A 22,849-nucleotide genomic window follows, 5' to 3' on the forward strand; every position below is an offset into this window, starting at 1 on the left:
TGAAAGAAGGGTGAGACAGGTGCTGGTGCCTGCACCTTTTTAACAAGATAGTGACTGTGGAAGTGGAGATGTTTACTGTCTTGTGAAGACTTTCTAGCCTGGATTGTCCTCACTGATGTCCCACAACTGGAGGGGGTGGTTTACTTTCCTGACACAACTGATTTTCATTTGAGCCACAGGCGCACTCTCCCTGCTCCCTTCCCTTCTCCTTCCTTTGGTTGTGGCACCATGCTGCTAGCCACAGAAGGAGACATCACAACAGCTGGGCCAACCAAGTCAGCTCTGGAGGCACGAGCCCAGCCAGGGCAGTAGGTGCCTGTGGTGAGGCCCATACTCTCCAGGCTTACCCTCTGGGCCCCTCTGCTGGTGCTAGCCCCTCTGCTTCCCCCCTAGCCAGCATCCATTCTCCCAACTTCCTCATACCCTCATAACCCTCCTGCTTTGGGAATGGTGGCTGGGCATGTTCTGCCTGCTCAGACCCAACTTTTCATCCTTTTGGGTCTCCAAACTTGTTGCGTGATACAGGGAGAAAGGAGAAATACAGTCTGTATGTGGAAAAGCCCACAGGCACTGCTGGCGGCTGGGCTCCAGCTGCCCGCGGCGCCTACCTGCGGCCCCGAGCAGGTCAGAGCAAGGCACGTAAAGCACACGCAGACACACAGATACACGCAGACACACGCAGACACGCGCAGACACGCGTAGACACACAGACACGCAGACAGACACCCACGCTCCCGTCTCCCCCACACGCGCCCGCCTCCCCCCGCCCCGGCCTCGCCGCCCGCCCCCGCCCGGACCCGCCGCCGGGGCCGGGCGGCAGGAGGGGCCGGGACGGCGGCGCCCGGCCCGCCCCCTGGCTGCTCGGCGCGGCGCTGCCCGCCGCCGCCGCTCGCCCCTCGCCGTCGTCCCGGCCGGCGGTGGCCGCAGCGCGGGGCCGCTGCCCGTGGCGTCGCCGCGGGCGGGCCGGGCCGGGCCGGGCCGGGCCGGGGGCGCGCAGCCGGGCAGCGTCGCGGCGGGCGCCGCGATGCTCCTGTCGCCATGGCAGCGCGGGCTCCGGCGAGAGGTAAGATGGGTCCCCGCGGCTGCCGGCGCCGCTATGGCCGCCCCGCCGGGCCGGCGCCCCCCCGCCCGCGCTGCCCCCCGGGCCGCGCTCCCGGCGCCGCCCCGCAGCCGCCGCAGCGGCGCCTCCCGGCCGTTCCGCCGGGTGGGGGACGGGGCACGGGGCGGGGGGCGGCCTCGAGCAGCCCCGCGCCGCCGCCCGGCGCCCCCTCGGCCCCACGGCGGCCGCGCCGGTTGCTCCAGCGTTTCCTGCCAGGGTATCTGGGTCACCCTCCCCTCAGACCCCCCGCCGCCGCCTTTCCCTGAGTCACCTGCCCCCAGGAGTCTTCCAGCGCCCCGCAGGTCACCTCGCGCTCGCCCGCCGCGTGGGGAGCGGCGGGGCCCTCGGTGGGGCGGGAGACGAGGCAAGCGGAGCCCTCCTGGAGCGGCGGGGCTGCAGCTCCGCTCCTGCTGGCACCCGGGGCGCAGGGTCGGGCCCCCAGGCAAGCGGGTGCAAGGCAGGGCTCCTGCCTCCTGCAGGGATCCAGCCGGGGGGCAAAGGCGGCAGCAGGGAGGGCTGCAAGAAAATTCGGCCCCCCTGGGTTGTCAGGGCTTGCGAGCTCCCTGTCTCCAGAGGCCACAGGCCTAACTGCAAGTGTGGTGGTTTTGGGGAAAAACACATGCTTTAAGAAGGGCAGAACAGGGCCTACTGAATCCAATCATGACAAACTGCTCCAAGAAGAGACAAGGAGGAGGCAAAGCCTCAGGTGGTTTCCTAGAAGGCAAGAAAATGCTGAGATCTAGAGGGTAGGGGAAGGGTGGGAATGGGGAGCCATCAGCTCAGACTGGGAGGACACCATTCCCCTTCACAAAAAGATTAAGTTTGTATTTGTTCAGATCAAGCCTATGCCTTCCTGGAATAGACCACCTGAATATACCCTATAGGTGAAGACAGAAGAGGGGGACTGGGTTGATAGGACTGATGGTCACCGTCAAAGATGAGTAGACTAGTCATGAGTAGTTCCAGGATTAGATGAGAAGTCTTGTTAAATTTCTAACTGTGGTGTGTCTGGAGAACAGAGATACCTTAGTAGATGAGCTAGGTATGGAGCCGAAAGGCTTGTGCTTAAAAGCTATGGGTGCATCTGGGTTTAAACATTCTGCCAGAGTGCTGGCGCATGTTCACAAATGGGACAAAACAACAAAGGCAGGTTAAAATTTGGAGAAATACTGAGATGCCAAAGCTGGTGCAGCTAAGGAGGCGGTTCACATGGAGCAAGGAGTGTCAGTGCAGGAATGCGGCAAGAATGGGTCCACGGTGGCAGGGAACAATGTGCATGAGGCCTCGGTGAGGAAAGTGGCCTTATTAAAGCCTTAGGTGGGGAGCCTGAGGCTGGAACAGCAGGGAGCCTAGGTGTGCTAGAGGGAGTGCTCTGTACCAGCACCCAAGCAGAGCTGGGTATGGACTGGCTCTTCTTTTCTCTGAAAGACAAAGGGAGAGATCTGCATGATCAAAGTCATGACAATGTGTTTGTGTGGGCAAGAAGAGAGAAAGATCTGGGGAGACAGAATGATCTTAAATTACTTTTTCTGTCTTCTGTCTTCTGCAGTGAACCTCATGCCCTGAATCTCCAAGGGAACCTTTGAGCAGGATCTTCCCCTCCTCCCATCGCGTTATCGTTTGCTAGTGCCGGGCAGGGCAGCTGGAAGGAGCAGACTGAGCCCTGGAGGACTTCATAAAAGTAGTGAGGGTGCCATGGGCTCTTGCACAGGGAACTCTTTGCATCTTCTCCCCACCCATCACTCTCTGCCAACAATTCTTTGACAGTCTTGGCAGGAATATCGATCTGCCTGGCCAAGAGTGTGGCACTTGGTGAGTGAGGGATTACACGCTGTGTATGTGCCACCCTTGCCATATCCCCAGGACCTTTCTCCTGCCTCCCTTTTTCTCTATATCACTTTGCCAGCTCCTCATTCACTAGGACACTGGGCACCAGGGACCAAACTGTCTGGAGCCCTAACAATTCCTGTTTGCCTGTAGCCTTCAAAATTCCGAGGAGAAGGTGGTCCCAGAGACAGAAAGTGTCTGGGAGGCACATGAAGTAAGGAGAGCTTTTTCTCTGGGGGAAGAGTGGAGGAGGGAGATAAAATAGATGGGGAGAAAAAAAAAAGAGTGCAAGAGAGTGCGGGAAGAAGTGCTGACAAGTGCTTATGAGAGAGAGAAAAAGTGGAAGAAGGGAAAAGAAAGAGAACAAGGGAAAAAGCAGGTGGAAGAGATAGAGCAAGTGAAAAAAATATAAGCAAACAAGAAGGAAGGGGAGGCCTGAAGGACAGAGTGGCAGGCTCTCTGCCTAGCCTCTCTCTTGCCTCTCTGCCTAGCACCTGATGACAATGCTGTGAGGACACGCTCCAGCGTGCATACACCTTGCATAATAGCAGCAGCAGATGAGGAGGGACGTGGTTACCTCCATGTGGAGTCCCTTTCACCCTCTTACAAAATCCCAGCAACAGGGGCAGGGTGAAGCCTAGTGGGAGTGGCAGCATGGGGGACTCATCAGAGGCCACCTTGCACAACAACTCTCTGTGGTGGCTAGCATGCGGGATGTTAGCCCTCTTGGCCAACTCCTGGATTATTCTCAGCATCACAGCCAAGCAACAGAAACACAAGCCGCTGGAGCTGCTCCTATGCTTCCTTGCTGGGACCCACATCCTCATGGCAGCAGTGCCCCTCACCACCTACGCTGTGGTGCAGCTGCGGCGTGAGTCCTCTGACTATGACTGGAACGAGAGCATCTGCAAGGTCTTTGTCTCCACATACTACACGCTGGCTCTGGCCACCTGCTTCACAGTGGCCTCCCTCTCCTACCACCGCATGTGGATGGTGAGATGGCCAGTAAATTATCGGCTAAGCAATGCCAAGAAGCAGGCTCTGCACGCAGTCATGGGCATCTGGATGGTGTCATTCATCCTCTCCACCCTGCCCTCTATCGGCTGGCACAACAACGGCGAGCGCTACTATGCCCGTGGCTGCCAGTTCATTGTCAGCAAGATAGGACTGGGCTTTGGCGTCTGCTTCAGCCTTCTGCTTCTTGGGGGAATCGTCATGGGCTTGGTGTGCGTGGGTATCACTTTCTACCAGACCCTGTGGGCACACAGAAGACGCCGGCAGTGCCGCCATCAGCGGACAGAGGAAGCGTCATCCTCGTGTTCTTCCTCAGCACACAACACTTTCAATGTGCCAGCCATTGTAGTGGAGGATGTGCGAGGCAAAAGGAGGTCTTCCCTGGATGGCTCTGAGTCAGCCAAGACCTCCTTGCAGATGACCAACCTCATCAGCGCTATTGTCTTCCTGTATGACACACTCACTGGGGTGCCTATCTTGGTAAGCAGCGAGCTTCCCCTTTCCCTTCACAGAGTCCACAGTTAAACTAATTTTTTGTTTGTTTTGAGTTTAGACTAGAAGCTCTGTCTTCCGTCTGCCGATGACAGAGTTGCCGCATCTGAACCTCCATAATTCTTAGGGCCAGTTTTAAAGAGATTGCTTACATCTACGGGAACCTTTTCTCTGTGTTTAGTCTTGTCTTAAGAATACACATTACACAGCTGAAAACTCTGTGAAAGTTAGAAACAGCTAAGAAGAGACTGGAGAGGAAATTATTCTGCATACTTACAAGGTGATTTACATACCTAAAAATGATGAGATTTTGATTTCTCTGATTTGCTTCTGGAGAACTGATACACCAGCTTTAAAAGCTGTTGCTGTCAGTTTCCTTTTCCCTTCTGCTTGCATGTTCATAGTCAGCATTCATGTTTTGACTGGCTGGTTGATTTTCTGAACACTGAAGAGCTGAGAAAGTTTACTAAGGGAACCATTAAGGGAGCAGAGGCTTAGTCACCATTTTTCTTTTTCTTTTTTTTTTTCTTTCGTTTTTTTTTCCAATCACCGTGTCCTTTGTTAGCGCCTATTTAGCTCCAGCTCATAATGAGCTCTGGAAAGGGGCATGCTAAGCGTACTGCTCAGGTTAGAGAGAGGACAGCTCAGAACACCCTCCAGCAAACCTGGGACAACACCCTAGAAAAACTTTTTAAAACAGGGCCTGGGGTAATTACTTGAAGAAGCCTTCATTTATAGATTACATACTAATACAAAATTGACTAACGGTATCTTTCTCCCTTGACCCCATTCCTGTCTTTTACCTTTTTCATGGCCCTGATTTTCTCTCCCATCTCAAAGGTTGTGAGCTTTTTCAGCCTGCGCTATGATACAGCCCCCACCTGGATGGTTCTGGCTGTGCTCTGGTGCTCCATGGTGCAGACCCTGCTGCTCCCCTCCTTCATCTGGTCCTGTGAGCGCTACCGGGCAGACCTCCGCACTGTGTGGGAACAGTGTGTGGCTATCATGTCTGAGGAAGACGGAGATGATGGTAAGACTCTCATCAACCCAAAACCACCTTTCCTCACAAATACTGTCCCTTCAAGACCACGGAGGAGAGACTGATTCTGCCTTGAGAAAAGGACCCAGTGGCAATGGAACTGCTGTTGTGGGGGTCTAGGTAGGATTCATATTTAAGCTTAAAGTTGGCAACCATAAGGCAATGTATTCTGGAGAAAGCTCTGGCATTCATATGCCACCATAAGGACTGACGACCATCCAGGAACAATTAGTGCAACAGCTCCACAGTAGGCCTGAGAACAGAGGTGATGCGTAGCCATCAGACCACAATGAAAATGACACACAAGCCCTTAGCCAGGCCTGCGGATGCAAAGGCCCAATCAAATTGTGGTGGTGAGAGATTTATAAGTGGGACAGGAGAAAAAGGCAATCTTCTGTGTACTTTAGCCCTGCTGGAAATGGAAAGAAGTCCTTAGAAGTTCAGAGAGCTGCGAGCAGGGTGGCAAAAAACAGACAAGCATTACAGAGGTGTCTGGGTGCCTTGATAATACTCATCTTTTAGCAGAGAAACCTTTCCTGCTGTTCTCCCCTTTGCCAACAGATGGGGTATGTGAGGATTATGGTGATGGCAGGATCTGCAAAGTGAGATTTGATGCAAATGGTGCTGCAGCTGTGAAGCGGGACTCCCGGGACATCAAGCTGCTACCCATGCATCACATGTTGTTGCCCCAGGACAAGGTGCATTATCTCCAGGTGAGCCAAAGGGTAGCAGGGGCAGCTCCACTTCCTTCTCTGTCGGTTTCCCATATCTTTGTGTCCTACTGACTCATTTCTCTCAGAAGGTCTCAACTATGCTACATCTACTCTTTCTTTTCTCCAAGCCTTCCATCAACTGTCTCCTTCTCCTCTTTCCAGGTCCCTATCTCCCGAAGAATGTCACATGATGAGACAAACATCTTCTCCTCCCACCGCTCTGCTCCATCCTTCCTACACAAGTGGTCCTCATCCGATGATATCCGCATCTCCACCCCCCGCAAACCTGGAGGCCCTGGCTTCTTGCCTCCTCAGCTGCATGACTACCAGCACCGCCGGCGGCCCCCAGAAGATGAGCTGACAACCCTCCGGCAGTTTCTGGAAGGGGGGCTGATGCCCCGGGGATCCAGCTCCAGTGCCTGCTTCTTCCGAGATGAGATCACCACATTCATCGATGAGACGCCACAACCCACTCCAGCCTGCAGCCCACGGCACTCCCGTCTCTTGCTCACGTCACGCCGTGATCGCCGCCTCTCGCTCGGCAGCAGAGAGGAGGAGAATGCTGACCGTCCACGGCGCTGCTCGCTGGCTGGCAACGAAGCCTGGCATCCGCAGGAAGGAGAGCAGGCACCACATGAACGGACCCTTGAGGCCTGTGAGGCTCAAACCTTCCTGGATCCCAAACTTTGAGAGACAGCATCAAAAACATTCAGTGCCATCAAGATTTTTAAATAAAACTTCAGATGTCACCTTGTCCTGAGACCCAATTACTCATTTACATTCTCATCTTTCTCGCCAGCAGGCAGGAGAAAAGGCACCTCACAGTCATGGGGAAAGCGTGACAGATCTGCAGAACGGACTGTTATGGATGTGGACGGTCTGCGCCTGCTCTCAGGTTATAAACACAACCGCCGCTGTGAAAGCCATTTGGCACCCTAGCCAGTCCCATCCCTTTGTGAACTCCTCCACCCTCGCGTTAGCCCTGCCCTAAAAGACAAGGCAGGCACAGGATGGTATTAAAATTCTATACTTGGAGTGTCAATCGTGTGTCTGTTTTTAAAATAATATATTAGTAATAATTTTGTTTCCATAGAAACAAAGCGATTGGCTTAATGTTTAATGAAGCTTTTCAGGCTTCTGGAAGGGAAATACAGAATGTGCAAAGTTCCTTCCCTGCTTCTCTCTCCGCCCCCCCCCCGCACCCTTCTCTCTCTCTCTCTCTCTCTCCCCCCCCCCCCTTTCTAGTCAGTACATCTGGGAGGCAGCAGATATTTAACAGCTCAGGGACAGAAGCAAAGTCTGTATTGAGGAGACTGGGTGAAAAGTTTTCCTCTCCATCTCAGGAGAGACTCAAGCTATCTACAGCTAAACAGGAGTGGCCTATGTCATTTCTACTGTTGCTCAACAAAAAGTATTACTTTGAGGCAACCCTATGCTTGAAACAACTAAATTCTCTTCAGCAGGATTCTGACCCATAAAATCCTTCCCCAGTGTGATCTGCTGATTTTCATTTAAATTCTTCATGAAACAGAACACCCCAAGCATGTCACCTAGATAAAAGCCCAGTTTGGAATTGCTGTTGTAACTGCGCATGCAAGACCCCTAACCTGCCAATTTCATCAAAGCTGTGAACTCTGATATCTGAATGAGGTTTCCACTTTGTGCAGAGATCTCAGAAGGGGCATACCAATCTGGTTTGTGGAAGATGGTCATTTTCCTTCCAGACACTGGTTGTAGTTCCAACCATGGAACTACAGGGTTGTTCATGTGCATGTTCCAGGGGGCAGCTGCATCAGAAGGACTATGGGATAGATACAGCTCTTCACCTTCATGTAAAGGAACTTAGTCTATGAACTTTGAAATATATCCTGCATGCATTTGGGTAAACTAGTCATAACCCCTTGGTGGCTTTTTGGGCAGAGTCTAGTTCTCATGTACTGAAGGAAGGTTTAGCTGTTGCTGATACTTGGTGGCTGCCTGGGCAATGAAATACATCAGACAAAGAGGTGTCAGCCTTACAAAGGACCTGCCATGGATTGGTCTAGCCTTTCTAAAGTCATGATAGGTCCCAGCTGCTGCGATTGAAACTCAGGCAAGCTTTATTTCTGTCTGTGGGTTTTGTTTGTTTTCCCTGTAGAAAAGTCATAAAACTGCCACCTCGCAGGCAGCTCCCTTGGGGTTCATGGATGCAGGGTGGTGGGTTATAGCTAAGCAACCCTAGATCATGGGGTTATGATTATTTTATTTTAACACATTACATGCAGGTGCTCAGCACTGCCACTCAAGATGTCAGGGTTCAGCCTCGGCTCCAGGAAGGCCAGGAATTCTTTCCCTGTCTTTGTGTCCCCGGTCTAATTGCTGACTTACCCCACAGCTGGGAGACTGGGGCTGGAAGGCGGCGCAGCAGAAGGGGACACGCTGCGGATGGGCTCCCAGGCTGCGTGGCCATGGTGCTCGCCTCTGCCAGGGCAGGAGAGGCGTGCAGGGGACTCAGGCACCGGAGGGGCCCAGCGCAGCCCAGCCTCCGGGGTGTGTCTAGCCCAGGCCCTGCCAGAGCTTCCACCCGCCCCCGGTCCCCTCCTCCTCCGCAGCTCGGCCATGGCCTCCCCGCTCCTCCTGCTGCTGCTCGCCCTTGCCGCCACTGCCACGTCCACAGCCGCGGGCCGCCTGGTCCCTTACGACCTGCTCTACGCGGACGGCGTGCGCGCCTACTTGGCGCGGGAGTGGCCGCGCGCAGCCGAACTGCTGCAGCGCTCACTGCACAGCTATGCGGGGCTGCGGGAGGCCCGCAGCGCCTGCCGCCGTGCCTGTCGCAATGAGGCGGCCTTCGTGCAGGGGCCGGCAGCGCCCTGGGAAGCCGCCTTCTTCGAGCGGGTGCTGCAGCGTGCTGACTGCCTGCAGCACTGCCTGGGCCGCCGTCTCGGCGGGCCGCCCTCCGCGCACCGTGTCAGCCACGCCATCCAGCGGGATTTCGAGCAGCGGGAGCCCTACAACTACCTCCAAGTGGCCTTTTTCCAGGTGGGCTTGCCTAGATGAGGTCCTGAGCAACCTGGTGGAGCTCTGGAGTCAGCCCCTCTAGGTGCACAGCATTGGACTGGAGACCTTCAACAGCCCTGTCCCACTGAAATCTTTCTCTGCTTCTTATCAAAAACAGCATGCTGGCTTTGTCTTGGTGCTTCCCAGGTAGCTGCTGGAGATTGGAAGGAGTTCAGAGGGTGGTGGGGTACAGGGCACTGCGAGGCCCCGCACATGGACACTCTTTTGTGCCTAGTGAGGTTGGCCTGGCACATGGGCTGTCAGGAACATGGAACATGGGACACAGGCATGCCGCGGATAAGTCTAGGTCACAGCATGGGCCAGGCAAAGTGCTTCTTAAAGGTGGTCCCAACCCAAGTATCCAGTGTCATGGTGCCAAAGTTGGTGGGAGCAGTTGGGGTGAAAGGTGGATCTAAAGGGAGGTGGGTCTGTCTAGTGCACACAGGAATGTAACATCCGTTGCCTTTCCTCTGCAGTTGAAGAAGCTGGATCAAGCAGTATCTGCAGCTCATACATTCTTTGTTGCGAATCCCCAGCACCTCCAGATGCGTGAGGACATAGAGAAATATCGCCGTATGTCAGGGGTGAAAGCAGACAGCTTCCGGGATCTGGAGGCCACACCGCTCTGGGTGAGAGTCTGATGCGAAACTGTGTTTTTACAGACATCAGCATGAGCACGCCTTGTCACACATTCGCAGGGAGCAGTCTAGGGCTCTGTTCTATTTCAACACAAGGGTCATAGCCTGAGGCAGGGTGTCCATGCACCGGCAAACTATTGATAGGGAAACAGATTTGGTGGTGGCAATTATAGCAGGCTGCCATGTCTTGGAGGAGTCTTTGTCACGTATCCAGATTTGCTGTGCCGCTGCATGTGGGCTGTGCATGATCCACGAGGCCCCTAGATGTCAGCACTATCCTATGGGTGACTTAAAGTCTCAGGGAGACTTGACTTTGGTGTCAACCACACTGGCGGCTGGTGCCGTCCTTTGCAGGAGGCCTATGAGGCTGGGGTGCAGCACTACAATGCAGATGAGTACCTGCAGGCTGTGGCCAGGCTGGAGGAGTCACTCAGAGAAGCACTGTCAGCACTGGAAGAGTGTCGTACCCTGTGTGAAGGACCTTGGGAGGAGGAGGAGGAGCAGGAAAACGACGGGGACCAGGAGGAGGAGAAGGAGGACATGCAGCCTGGCCTGTATGAAGCAATTGCAGGTAGTGTTGGAGACACAGACGGGTGGTTAGGAAGCCATGCTTTTAAGTCTGAATAGGCCGCATCTTCCATCTTCCAGCACTCCTGGCTGGTAGATGGGGAAGCTGCTGGCTTTCACACTGCTTTCTCTTGTAGCTCATTATGTTCAGGTCTTGAAGTGCAGACAGCAATGTGTGATTGAAATTGCCACAAAGCCAGGGCAGATTTCAGCAACAGAAGATTTCATACCCTCCCACCTTGACTTACTGCAGTTCGCCTATGATCAAGGTGAGCATAGCCACAGCCCAGGCACTACAAGTATTGCTGTAGCATCTCTGTGCTTGCTCCTCTTCTCTGGATCTGGAGAACAACATATCATTGGGGAAAAGTGTTACACTGGCCTGAGCTCTACCTGTCTCCCTCCTGTCCTATCCCTTCTGTCCATCTCTCTGGCCAGGTCTGAGGCCCCCCTTGGAGAGTTTCTCATGATCCACTTCTGACTCTCTGTGTGCTTTCTCTAACATGTCTCCATTCGCACTGTGTGGACAAATCTTTCCTCCAGAGTTCTCCATTTGAAGTCCTAGTTCCAATTATCTGTTGCCCAAGCTTTGTGTCTCATACTTTTTTTCAGTATGTCATTACTTCAAGTATTTCCTTTTCAGGCTCCCAGTTCTGACCTAGAGTATGCGCTTGCATCTCATCTTGACAGTGATGCCCCTCCTGAGTCAGCCCTACATGCCCTAATTTAGCTGATAATCTGTCTTGACATGGGGCATCCTGTCACCCTGTCACTTTCATAAGTACCTAGTTTGTCCCTGGAACACCACTACTTCATCCCACACTTCCCACATGGCTTGTCTGACCCAAATGTCTGTCACCTCCTCTGTTACAGCCTTCATATTTTTGTTTCTCAAAGAGGTCTCCAGGACCTAGCTCCCTCATCTTCATTTTGGGGCAAAAGAGATGAGACTATCTTTCCTCATATTTTCTTTTCTTCTCCCTCAGTCCTCTCCTGAAAAAGCCCCCAGTAATCATCAAATGTGGGCACCTCCTTCATTGTGCCTATTCCCTGTATCTCTGACCACTGTCCTCTGCTTGGCAGAGGCCCAGCTAGGCAGGAGGGATGTGTATTCTGTGTCAGGCCTCCCACTGCCAAATTATGACTGAGACTTTGGGCACTGCTAGCCTATACACATATACTGATAACATCAAGCTTTTGATGACTTGTGTGTTTGTTCTCTTCTGTTCCTGCTCAAGGTGGAAACAAGACACTGGCTGCTGAATGTGCTGCTTCCTACTTACTCTTCTATCCCATGGATGAGCCAATGTTGGAGAAAATGAATCAGTATCACACAGAACTGGGCAAGGACACAGCTGTCAAGGCCAGAGAGGTAGTTACAACTCTGGATCTGTATTTGCTGGCCCTCCCTGTCTCCTACAACTGGAACACTGGTCTAGGAGCCAAAAGGGGAGTGTGTATGTTTCACCGTAGATGTGTACCAAACTCAGGAGTAAAGAAACCTGAGCCTGAGTTTACTTATAATCTAGACAGAGATAATCCAGACAGAGTCCCTCCAGAACAGAACTAGGCTCCTTTAGCGCACAGCAGTGCATTGGAGCAGGTTTCTGCCCTGTACTGATATGGAATTATCTTTTAAGGTTATCTGACAGCCTCTTTTTCTCCTCAGAGTATTCAGCATTATGTGCAGAGATCACTGATGGAAAAGAAGTTGATTTACTATGCAGTAGAGCATCTAGGAGGAACTTTTAATGACCCTGTAAGTACTGATATTATTTTGTTTTTCCTACCCTAGTTTCATCAAGAACATTGCTAGATCTCAATTGAGTGATCCAAAGAAGAACAGCTGCTGGTGAGAGGACCGCAAAATCCTTCTGTTGTGGATTTTAAGGGCTTCCTCCTGCTTCAGGACTTAAGCTATTTGAAAATTCATGCTGTAACTGCATGCATTAGCCCATTTTAACTGGCCTTGTAACATGCTAGAGCCATTAGTCTGGTCTGCCGTGTAGAAGAGGGTCGAGGAACTGCCTGGTTAACCTGATCCAATGGTAGAAGTTTGCTGAGTGCTGAACATTCTGCACTTGTTCTTCTAGGATCTCTGGACTCCAGATGAGCTGATTCCTGAAAGTCTAAAGGAGCAACAAAGGTAAGGTTGGCTGCATTGAGTATGAAATGAAAATGCTGGAGGCAGGGGTTAGGGTAGGACTGGCAAAACAGGAACATGAAGGGTATGAACAGATGACCACAAAGAAGGGTTAGGTATAACTCTGTGCACTGACAGCCCTGATCTGTTTTTTTTCCCTTGCTCCCGAGAGAGGATCAGGAGAAGCAAAAGCAGGAGACTCTGGATGTGGAAGAGAGGGAGAAGAGGGGTGAGTAACAGAGCTCAAAGACGGACTCGTGTGCATTCAGCCAGGCTAAGTGCTGTCTCTTCTTCCATCCTCAGGCATTCGAATGCTAACATAAATGCAGACTGACTCGAATGGCTCAGCAAGTCTTCTCACTGTTTCTTTTCTCCCTCTTTGATGCATGAATAATCTTGCAAAGTCTTGCTGCATACATCTAAAGAGCACTGTGGCTGGAGAAGCTGAGACCAATGCTGCCCGGATATATGACAAGCCTATGGACATGTAAATCCTTGTTCAGTGCAGGTGGCATGGACAGGCAGAAGGGTCTACACCAAACCTGCTTCATCTCCACTAGCCCAATAGCAAACAGCATTTATCTGAAGGGGACATGGAGAAAGGGGGGAAACTGGAAACAGACTACTCAGCTTGAGCAAGTCTTTCTCTAAAAGAAACAAGTCTGATGGATCATGACTGAATGAGACAGGCTGCAGTGCAGAGCCCTTTGTTCTTTCTGGTCTCATACTCTCATGTGTGGACACAGAGCCTCTTGCAGGGCTCTGTCCTGCTGTCTTTGCTCGAATGGACCCTCAGTGGTTCTCTGCTGTGGCCCATGGGAGAGCAGATCATTCTGAGGGCCTGAATGTGTTGGCGTTTTTGGCCATTCAGAGGTCAGAGTGGGGAAGAAAAAAGACCTATTGCAACAAGTGATCAACTATTAACCATTGCTTCTCTTTTGAGGCTGAAGAGAATAGCAAGATACACTGGAGATACTTCTAGGTTAAGGTGCGTGATTGAAAAGAGTTTTGATGGAGGGGTTTACCTGCTTCTTCAGAGCCTCTCCCCAGGAAGCTGCGTGATCCGTAACTCTTAGCCATTTCCCTGTGACTCTCCCAGTACAGCCCAAATTTCTGCTGTCTCCTGAAGCACTTGCAGTAGACCAGCTCCTCCAGCTGATGCTCTGGTTCCCCTGATGCATGTGAGAGGTGCAGGTGGCCAATGTGTGAGGGTTGGGCACTTCTGCGAAATGGTCCTGTCTTCCCCCGGAACATATATTGCCTCTCCTCCACTTCTTTCCCCAGACTGGGGTTTGGTAGCTGAGGGCTTCTTGTCCAAAGCCTGCTCGTTCCTATCTTTACATGGTTCTCCCACAGGTCCTTTGCCCTTTGAGGGTATCACTGTCACCATGGATTCTGAACAGATGAATGGAACCCACAGGGTTGTGTTTGATCAAGTCCTGACAGAGTCTGAGTGCAGGGACCTTCTCCGTCTGACAAAGGTGAGGCCTGAATCTTACAGGAGCCTCCGTGTGCCCTAGATGTGCTCCTCAGCAGACAGAGCTGCAATGTTGCAGTGGAGGAGACATGGCAGCAGCATCTGTGTCGTCTCTATTCATCTATTCCAGGCAGCTGGAAGAACTGGAGATGGCTTCAGAGGAAGACGGTCCCCTTACACCCCACATGAGAGATTTGAAGGGTTAACTGTTCCGAAGGCCATGCTGGTAAGTGGCTCTATAAGCCTCCCATCTTGGTTGTCTATAAAGAGTGCTTATAACCTGAGCATTTTTCTCCCTGTTGTCTTATCCGCAAGCATATGTGCAGTTTCCCCAACCAGCTTCCTTCACATTCATGCACTTTATACATGGAGGGCTTGACGCGTCTTCTCTCCTACAAGGAAGGGTTTTAGGGTCATTACTTGTCCCAGTGGGATAGTCTTCCTGACATGTCTTCCTTAGAACTGAAGAATGATTTAAGACAGAAGAGGCCTCTGGAGGTCTCTCATCCAACTCCCTGACCACAGCATGGCTAAATCCAAAGCTAGATGAGGTTTCTGAAGGCCTTGAGCAGCAGGAGAGTTCTGAACATCTCCAAGAGTGAAGATTTTCCAGCCTCTCTGGGCACCAGAGAGTACTGAACCAGTTCCAGTACTTAACTCTCAGGGAAATAAGTTTTCTCTCACCGCTCCCTAGCCAAAATTTCTGAATCTGGCTCCTCCTTCTCTCTAACCGCTCTGTAGGTATTGAGAGACTGAGGTTAAATTTTCTGACTCAGACTGAGGTTCAATTTTCTCTCAGGCTTTTCTTGGCTGAAAAACTGCAACTCCTTCAGGTGCTTTTTATAAGTCATGTGCTGCAATCCCTCACATAGGTTACGGCCCTGCACTGAAGACTCACTCCGGTATACCACTGTCCCTCTTGAATGGGAGGCCCAAAACTGGACCCTGCATTCCAGATGTGGCCTTGTGCTCTGCGTAGAGGGAAAGAATGACCACACTTAAGGGTGCACTCCTGGCTTATGTTTACAAAATAAAGCATTCTTTTTTTGCAGTTGTGTGACCACAAGACTTTATGCAGGTGTGTTCCTCTGTAGTGTGTATATGTGTAATTTCTTAAGAGGGTCTGTGTCTCTTAGAGTGGCTTTCTTACAGGCTTGTTTTTCCCTTGTAGCTGGCCCAGAATGGTGATGTGGACTGGAAAGATGCCGAATTGCTTCTGCAGGCCAGCGAGAAATCCCGAAAAATCATAGAGTCCTATTTTACCCCTGGGAAAAAGCTCCATTTCTCATTCACACACCTTGTATGCCGCACAGCTGTGGAGGGTAAAGAATCTCACCATGTTTGTCCCTTTTCCCTGAAGATTGTCCTTCCTTGTCTCAGCCATGTCCTCCTAGGAGACTCTTTTGCCCTCTCAGTGTATTCTTCTCTCTGCCTTATTTCTTTTAACTGAAACAGTCTTTCCTGCAACTTTCCTCTTCAGGGGAACAGGAAGGTCGCATGGATCTCAGTCACCCAGTCCATGCTGACAACTGTCTCTTGGATCCCGAAGGAAACGAATGCTGGAGAGAGCCACCTGCTTATGTGTACAGGGACTACAGGTAAGATAAGAAGAGAACCTGTACTGGAACATGTAGAATTTAGAACTTTTCCCAAGACCCATCAGAGGATGAGCTCAGCTGGATGATGAACTCCGGCCATCATTTTTGCAAACTTGGCTCAAAGCCAGACAGGCCTGTAGCATCAGACAGAGCACTGCACAGCAATTCTGGCACAAAGTGTGAAACATCTCCCCTGTGTTGGCAGGAGAGTCTTCCTTGCTCCCTGCTCCCTTGCTGCAGTGAGCATTAACAGAGAGCATTGCTGGGCAGAGAGGTTGCCTCAATCTAAAATCATGATATTAAATTGTGTTCTTGTCTTCCATAGTACTACAGTTCACCCTTATGAAAAAAACATTTCTTTTAATCATATTCTGTCCTTCCCCGTTCCTTTCTGCTGCATTCTCCATGCATTGCAGGACACGGATAACGGAGGTCTTTGATTTCCTTTACTTCAGCAGCAGTCAGTGTACTTCCATGAACTATCCTCTCATTCATCTCTCTGAAGATTCACTATCAATACTTTGCATTGGGCTTTTCCTTTCCATGTGGGAGCTTATTCCCAGCCTGTTGTAATTTTGTTACTCTTCTGTGAAAAAAAAAATGCTTTTAAGACAGTGACAAGTGTGGCAGATCAAGCATGCTATCTTTGCCTGGGAAATAGCTGTTTTATCAAAGATCCAATCTGCTTTTAATAAACCCATGTTGTGGTTTAAGGCTATTTTCCATTTACCTCTTGGCCTTCAGTTACACTTCTCAGAAATAGATTCTGAAAACCCTGCAGATTGCTGAGGTCAGACTACCAGACCTGTTTATGCTTCAGCCATTCTCACCACCTTCCAATCTCTTCTTACATGTAAGAGCTATCTTTGCTTCTCTCCAGTCATATACTACTACCCTGACTTCACAGTCTTATTAAACTCTATGCTAAAACTTCCCGGACTTCTGTGTTTGCAATCATCTCATTGTCCATATGTCCTTAACATTTTGCTTCAGCCTCTAGAGTGGCGACCTTTATTTCATATCCCCTGTCCCATTTTTGAGCCTTTCCTGTTTCTCTGATGTTCTCCATCAGCTTAACAGAGTCCTGAGAGGAGCTCATGAAGGTTCTTACTCATCTTATGGTTCTTACTTTCATCCTAGGTGACTGTGGTCTCACCTACACTGCTCCTCCTTTTGTCTAATATGAGTAAAGAGATTTCCTGTCTTTATTTCCTTTTTGACATGTGCCAAGTATGTTTTTGACCATTCCTACGTTACCCTGTACTCCTTGAATCTGAGGACATTTCTTTCCATGGTGATCAGTCTCTTCTTCCAGGCTTCAGATTAGTCCCAATATTAAAACAGAAACAAGGGCAAGTGTGAAGAACTGTCTCCCTGGAGTGCTGTCCCAACCCTCCGTGGAGTGCAGCTCAGGGACTTCCCTGAGCTAGGCATCACTGTATTTAACAGCCCCAAATGGATTCTCCTTGTAATTGGTTTAGTCATTTTTTGAACCCAAGAAGCATTCAGGCTCCACAGCCTACTGTGGCAAGGAGAGTGAGGAAGCATCTGAAGGTTTTTTTTTTTTTTTTTTTTTGCATTTGACTCAGCCGCCTCCGATGTTCCTAGTTCTTCTCTAGGAAAAGCTGGCATATGGTTGGTCTTTATTCTCCTTCTCCACAGTACCCACTGACTTACAAACATTTGTTCTGCCGTCCTTCTGTGACCTCTGATGGCACCTATGCTTTCCAGGCTTTCCTTGTAAGGAAGACATTCCCCAGCTTTTGATCATTTGTGTTGACCTTTTCTGTGCTTTTCCCAGTACTGTTGTTTTATATCTGCGATAGGAGAGGCAGGCTTGAACCCACCATGTCGGTGTAGGCTGCTCCCTGTGGATTTACACAGTGGCACAGCCATGTTCCCTTCCTAGTCATTCCCAATGTTGTTTATTTTTCCAGCAGCACTGAGTTGATGTTTTCTTGAAAACTATCCACTGTAACCTCCAACCTTATAAGCACTGAAAGTCAGGTCAGGGTCTGCTTTGTTAAGAATATTTTCTTTCCCCTGACACATTGCTGTAAGTTTATAAATTTAATAAGTGAAACCAACATGCTTTTGTTTATTTATACGTTTATTTATAATCGAATAAACATTTATATAGATATATTGATAATTATATTTCAAATAAAATGATATATTTACATTACTTTTAATTTACTTGAGTGGAATATCACTCACTTGGATACGCAACATTTTCCTAGTGGTTTGTTTTTTCTCTAGCATGGGATGCAAATCTCAGATTGTTCACATACCTTTGACTTAAAAAATACCATATTCGTATGTCTGAGCTGAATCAATTCATGATCACTCATTCTGAACTCAATATACTCTTCTGGACTGTGGAGAAAATTATTCATTATACTGGAAGAGTGATGAGTAATTTCATTTTTTTCTTCCAATGACAAGTGTTTTGTGCTTATATGCTTTCATTTGAAGCATGTAAGCATATAATGAATTTCATTTGCATTCCTAATCTGCTCACCCAACTTCTCTATAGTATCTCATGAATTTTTCTGCCCTTGCCAAATCCAAGCAGTGCTGTCATGTCCAGATTTTTTCCCACTCATCTTGCTTTTCATGTCTTGTCCAAATGATTCATTCAGGTATCAAACACAGGATCTGGGACAGCACTATAAGGTTCCTGCTCCTGCAAGGATGAAAACTGCTCTTAATTCTGCATCCATTTCCGATCCACGTCAGCTCCTTGCTCTCATGCCCATGACAACTTCCTTTATTAGCAGTGTACCATGATGGCTGTTGTCAAGACATTTTTAAATATCTAAACAAACAAAAGACAATTCAGAGAACTGTGGGTCAGGCAGGTTTTCTGATCTGGGTAAACCATGCTGCATCTCCCAGCTGTTTTCTTGTCTTAAACTAAAGTTCCACCAGATTTGCTAAATATGGAGGTTTAACTCCCTGGAGCTTGCAGAAACTCTCTGCAGAGCTGTTTTGGAGAGTCTGCAGTTTGCCCATAGCAGGGTTTAGCAATGAATGAGCTTCACCATCTATATGTCTTCTTTCTTTTTGTCTGCAGTGGCATTCTCTACCTCAATGATGACTTCCAAGGTGGGGGCCTTTTCTTCACTGAACTGGACACTGTAACTGTCACAGTAAGTCTGGGATTTGGCAAAGGAAGGAGAGGGGACTGGAGGTGAGACCCAGTCCAGGTGGGCAGGAACTAGTTGATTATTGGATCTCGGTGCTCCAAAAGCAGTCCAATGCAGGTAATGTGGCAGATTCAAACTGGAGCAACCAAAGGCAAATTGAGGCAAATCTCAGATAGAGGAAAGGTTAACTCCTTTCTACCTTACAACCTGTGGATGTCTGTGACCTGTTGTTCCTTTGCTTCAGTCTGTACCTCCCCAGGGCTCACTTTTCCCACATATTCTAAGGCCTAGTGGCTCTTTGCCGTTCCACACTAGCACAGTCAACATGACTTCTGTAGAAGGACAGCACTCCCCAGGGCAGGGAGTTGCCAGCCTCATTGTCCCTCCTTTCTCCTGACAGGCCAAGGTGCATCCCAAGTGTGGGAGACTGGTAGCCTTCAGCTCTGGCAAGGAGAACCCACATGGCGTGTGGGCCGTGAGCAGTGGCAGGCGCTGCGCTGTGGCTCTGTGGTATACACACTCCCAGGAGCATGCAGAGCAGGTAAGGGACCATGCTGGAGAGGGCTGGAGATGCAAGGGCCTCCAAGCTGGAGCAGGTCTCTCCAGGGAATGACTTGTAGGGTTTCTCGAGCATCAGGGCCTCATGCAGGAGCTGGTAGTTGATTTCTGATGGGTTGGGGCCCGTTAAAGGAGGGGCAGCCTGCGGTGGGTTCTGCAAGAGCAAATGGGCTCTAGGGCATTGAACAGATGTGGCAAAGGCCAGATGGGTCTTGCAGGCCCACATGGGCAGGGTGGAGACCCCAGCAGCGAAGGGTTCATTTCTGTGTCTCTGTGGCTGCAGGAGAGGGTGAAGGCGGAGGAGCTGATGGAGAAGAAGGCTGCAGAGCAGGATAAGCTGGACAGACAACTACATCAGGGAGAAGATCATGGCAGCAGTTCCTCACAAGAGTCCCCCATGCCTAGTGACAGAGCCAAAACCACAAGACGGAGACATAAGCCCAGCTCCCCTGGGACACAGCATCCCAAGGAACTGCGACCCAGAGATGAGTTCTGAGTGTGGGAGGTCCTGGGAGACTACTGGCACACACAGCAGCCTGTCACCACCTCAATAGTGCTGGCACCACCAAGGCCTGGAGCAGTTTATTAGCATGCTAGAGCTATAGTGATAAAGAGGGATGTAGCTTGCTTCTCTGTGAGTTTCCAGAAATTGAAAAATGGAATCAGGGACACTGTATTAAAGCCAGTGATACCAAGATCTTTCTTCACTGACTCACCTACATATTTGTGTCACTTGTCACTTCTTTCAGTGCAAACTTCTTGGTCGTATGGGACCAAACCAAAGCAAAGAAGGAAGGGACTTGTGGGAGCAAGGGCTATTTCACATTTAGGAATTCAGCACAAAAGCTTCTGAATGCCCTAGGCACCTGCAGACTCTTGAGGTTTGAAATTGCCTAGAGGTTGAAACAAGAGAGGGAAGGTGAGTGGCTGTGAATATGTGGAATAAAAGCAAAATACTGAACAGAAATGTTGGGGGAGTTTGAATCTCTGCTCCAGAAGGGAGACATACACAGTGGCTGCTGATGGAAATTTAATTAACAAATGATGGAAGGAGACTGAGGTCTCAGAGAAGGAAAACAAACAAAGCATTTGCCCAGATGCCAGCTGCATCCAGTAAGCGAGGGCAAAAGCGAAAGTCAGCTCTGCCAAGAGTAACCCATAGGAAAGTTAGGCAGTGCCTTGAAGAAAAAAATACTTTTGCTTCCCTGAAGCAAGTTTTTGTGTCTTGTTTTGCTTTGTTTTGTTTCCCTTTCATGCACTGAATATCCCCTGGGAATAGATGTTTTGTTTACTGTTTTTTTAGGCCAATATACAGACAATCTGCTGTCACTGCCCAGGGAATTAGTGTCCAGAGATGGGATTATGCGGTAGCCAAGCAAGAATTGAACGGGATGAGTGTGGAGCATAAAAAAGAGCAGTGACACTATTCCTGAGAAGGATTAGAGCCACAGACCAACCTATGGTTGTGAAACATACAGGCCTAGACAAGAACTGCATGTGAAGACTACAGCTGCAGTGAAGAAGGGAAGATGGTTGGATAGCTGGGGTCCATGGTGTTAGAGGAGGATATAAATTCTCCTCCTTGCTATCAGAACAAGGACCTTCCCTAGTGGAAACTGTTGTGTTTATGCCAGTCCCTGTGAGTGCTAGAGGAACAGGACTGAAACAGGGACTTCCTTCTCCATTCTGAAGCTTAGCCCTTGCTTTAACATGGCACAATCTGTGCCAGAAGCCCTTCTTGTTTCCATCCTCCTAAGGATCAGCTGAAAGAAAAAAAAAAAAAAGAAAAGGAATTCACTGTGTACATGTTAAGTTCCTTGCCCTAGCAGTAGGTCCCACCAAGTCGTTACCCTCATAGTAGGTAAGGGAGTCCTATGTTCCAGGACTCCCAGGCCCTTAGGGGCCTGGAACATCTCCCTCCCTACGAGGAGAGGCTGAGGGAGCTGGCCATGTTCAGCCTGGAGAAGAGAAGGCTGAGGGGGGATCTAATCAGTGTCTATAAGTACCTCAAGGGAGGGAGTGCAGAGGATGGTGCTGGTCTCTTTTCAGTGGTGGGCACTGACAGAACTAGAGATAATGGCCACAAACTGAAAGACAAAAGGTTCCACAGGAACTTAAGGAAAAATTTTTTAACGGTGAGGGTGACAGAGCACCGGAACAGGCTGCCCAGAGAGGTTGTGGAGTCTCCTTCTCTGGAGATCTTCAAAACCCGCTTGGATGCAGTCCTGTGCCATGTGCTCTAGGTGTCCCTGCGTGTGCAGGGGGGTTGGACTAGATGACCTCTAGAGGTCCCTTCCAACCCTAAGCATTCTATGATTCTATGATTCTATGTGCACTCTTACTCCCTGAGGACTGACATGGGGTGCTGTGGGGTCCTCTTTGGTGAGGCTGTGTTGAGCAGGGGTGAGGGGCTGGTGCCCGCAGTTCTGGCTGGCTCTGCCTAGAGGTGGCCTGGGTGATTAGATTGATGGCCTCCTGACGTCAGATGAGATCCATTAAAAGGTATTTATCTCGGGCTTGGGCCAAAGCCATGGGAGAGATTAACAGAGATTGAGGCCAAGATAATCCCATCGCAGCATCCCGCTGAAGTGGCTGCCAAAAGGCCTGCTGCTGAAAGCTTTTGCCACTGCAGCCCCTTTGCCCACTTGTATTTTCCCCAAAGAGTGCTCCATTTGCCACTCGGAGACAACATGACCCATGGTCCAGCCTTGCCATGGATTTTTCCTTGCCGCAGTAGGTGGCACTGACCCTCCTTTCCATGCTATCTGAGGTGTACGTAGTACACTGTCCCTGGGAGAAAGGGCATTCCTGAGGACTGTGAGATGCAGCAAGCTCTGCCCCTGAGGTTTATAATCCTCGCCTGTTCTGGCTAATCTTCACTTCATTAGTTTGTTGCTAATATAAACAGAGGGAGTCAAATCTGTCTGTGACGATTTCTTTCCCTTCAGGAGCAGCATGCTACTCTCTCTTTTCACCCCTCCCCATCCACCTGCTTTGCATTACGTCCCAATCCGATTTCCCCAAGTCTCTGGTGTCTGATTTAATTTGCCTGACGTTGCTCCTGGAACCAGCCCTCCCCCAGCCCCTCCCGTCCATAGCTGTCCATCTCCCCATGGGGAGATCAGTCCTGGAGAGGCTGAAGAGCAGAGAGGGAGCAAGGGACTCTAAGAGTGGACAGGCAGGACTGACTGGACACTGCAAAGGAGGGGACCTTCTCCCCTGGCCTGCAGAGAAGCCATTCACCACAGGGGACACTGACTGCAAGGGACCCATCTGGAAGGGGACTACAACCCACTTCATTCTCCAAATCCCGGTAAGGATGCTGCCTTGATATTATCCCTCAGCTCATCTTACTGTGCCCGGTGCTTGGGGCCCTTGGTTTCGTGGTGTGACCCTGTGGGGGTGTGAGAGTCTCTATGTACAAAGCTTGATGATGGCTCCATATGGAAGCATTTGAGGAGGTGGGAGGGAAGATCTTAATGGGGAAGACACTGGGGTT

At 50.2% G+C, this 22,849-nt stretch overlaps 3 protein-coding genes and 1 long non-coding RNA gene across 4 annotated transcripts in view; all 4 read left to right on the top strand.

Moving 5' to 3' along the window:
* Nucleotides 1–1,016: 1,016 nt before the first annotated feature.
* On the top strand, nt 1,017–3,270 carry LOC148595434 (uncharacterized). Its single transcript, XR_015913153.1, has 2 exons — nt 1,017–1,063; nt 2,649–3,270. It is a non-coding gene; the product is annotated as an uncharacterized LOC148595434 (long non-coding RNA).
* Nucleotides 3,271–3,405: 135 nt separating this feature from the next.
* Nucleotides 3,406–7,226, top strand: GPR162 (G protein-coupled receptor 162). Its single transcript, XM_010212367.2, has 4 exons — nt 3,406–4,420; nt 5,273–5,462; nt 6,033–6,184; nt 6,347–7,226. Exons 1-4 carry the CDS (start codon nt 3,581–3,583, stop codon nt 6,872–6,874), a joined length of 1,710 nt encoding a protein of 569 aa, XP_010210669.1. The 5' UTR covers nt 3,406–3,580; the 3' UTR covers nt 6,875–7,226.
* A 1,556-nt stretch (nt 7,227–8,782) lies between these two features.
* On the top strand, nt 8,783–19,887 carry P3H3 (prolyl 3-hydroxylase 3). The gene is made up of 15 exons (XM_088520733.1): nt 8,783–9,202; nt 9,697–9,849; nt 10,213–10,429; nt 10,563–10,694; nt 11,664–11,797; nt 12,095–12,184; nt 12,519–12,571; nt 12,739–12,797; nt 13,925–14,049; nt 14,176–14,271; nt 15,217–15,367; nt 15,526–15,643; nt 18,720–18,795; nt 19,193–19,333; nt 19,634–19,887. Exons 1-15 carry the CDS (start codon nt 8,783–8,785, stop codon nt 19,844–19,846), a joined length of 2,178 nt encoding a protein of 725 aa, XP_088376859.1. The 3' UTR covers nt 19,847–19,887.
* A 2,697-nt stretch (nt 19,888–22,584) lies between these two features.
* Nucleotides 22,585–22,849, top strand: part of GNB3 (G protein subunit beta 3) — a 10,371-nt gene continuing 10,106 nt past the window's right edge. The window contains exon 1 of the mRNA XM_088520736.1: nt 22,585–22,663. The gene's annotated coding sequence lies outside the window, so the exon portion shown is untranslated. The remainder of the gene's footprint in view (nt 22,664–22,849) is intronic.

Source organism: Tinamus guttatus, unplaced genomic scaffold (genome assembly GCF_059628265.1).
Source record: "Tinamus guttatus ecotype Peru unplaced genomic scaffold, ASM5962826v1 Tinamus_guttatus_pri_ptg000098l, whole genome shotgun sequence".
NCBI classification, from domain to species: Eukaryota; Metazoa; Chordata; class Aves; order Tinamiformes; family Tinamidae; genus Tinamus; species Tinamus guttatus.

Bases quoted from the DNA above. Each gene is read 5' to 3' on its own strand.
- GPR162 (XM_010212367.2), top strand. From the start codon at position 3,581: ATGGGGGACTCATCAGAGGCCACCTTGCACAACAACTCTCTGTGGTGG. The intron at 5,463-6,032 runs GTAAGACTCTCA...CTTTGCCAACAG, and splicing joins TGAGGAAGACGGAGATGATG to ATGGGGTATGTGAGGATTAT. The intron at 6,185-6,346 runs GTGAGCCAAAGG...TCCTCTTTCCAG, and splicing joins ACAAGGTGCATTATCTCCAG to GTCCCTATCTCCCGAAGAAT.
- P3H3 (XM_088520733.1), top strand. From the start codon at position 8,783: ATGGCCTCCCCGCTCCTCCTGCTGCTGCTCGCCCTTGCCGCCACTGCC. The intron at 9,850-10,212 runs GTGAGAGTCTGA...CGTCCTTTGCAG, and splicing joins TGGAGGCCACACCGCTCTGG to GAGGCCTATGAGGCTGGGGT. The intron at 10,430-10,562 runs GTAGTGTTGGAG...TTTCTCTTGTAG, and splicing joins CCTGTATGAAGCAATTGCAG to CTCATTATGTTCAGGTCTTG.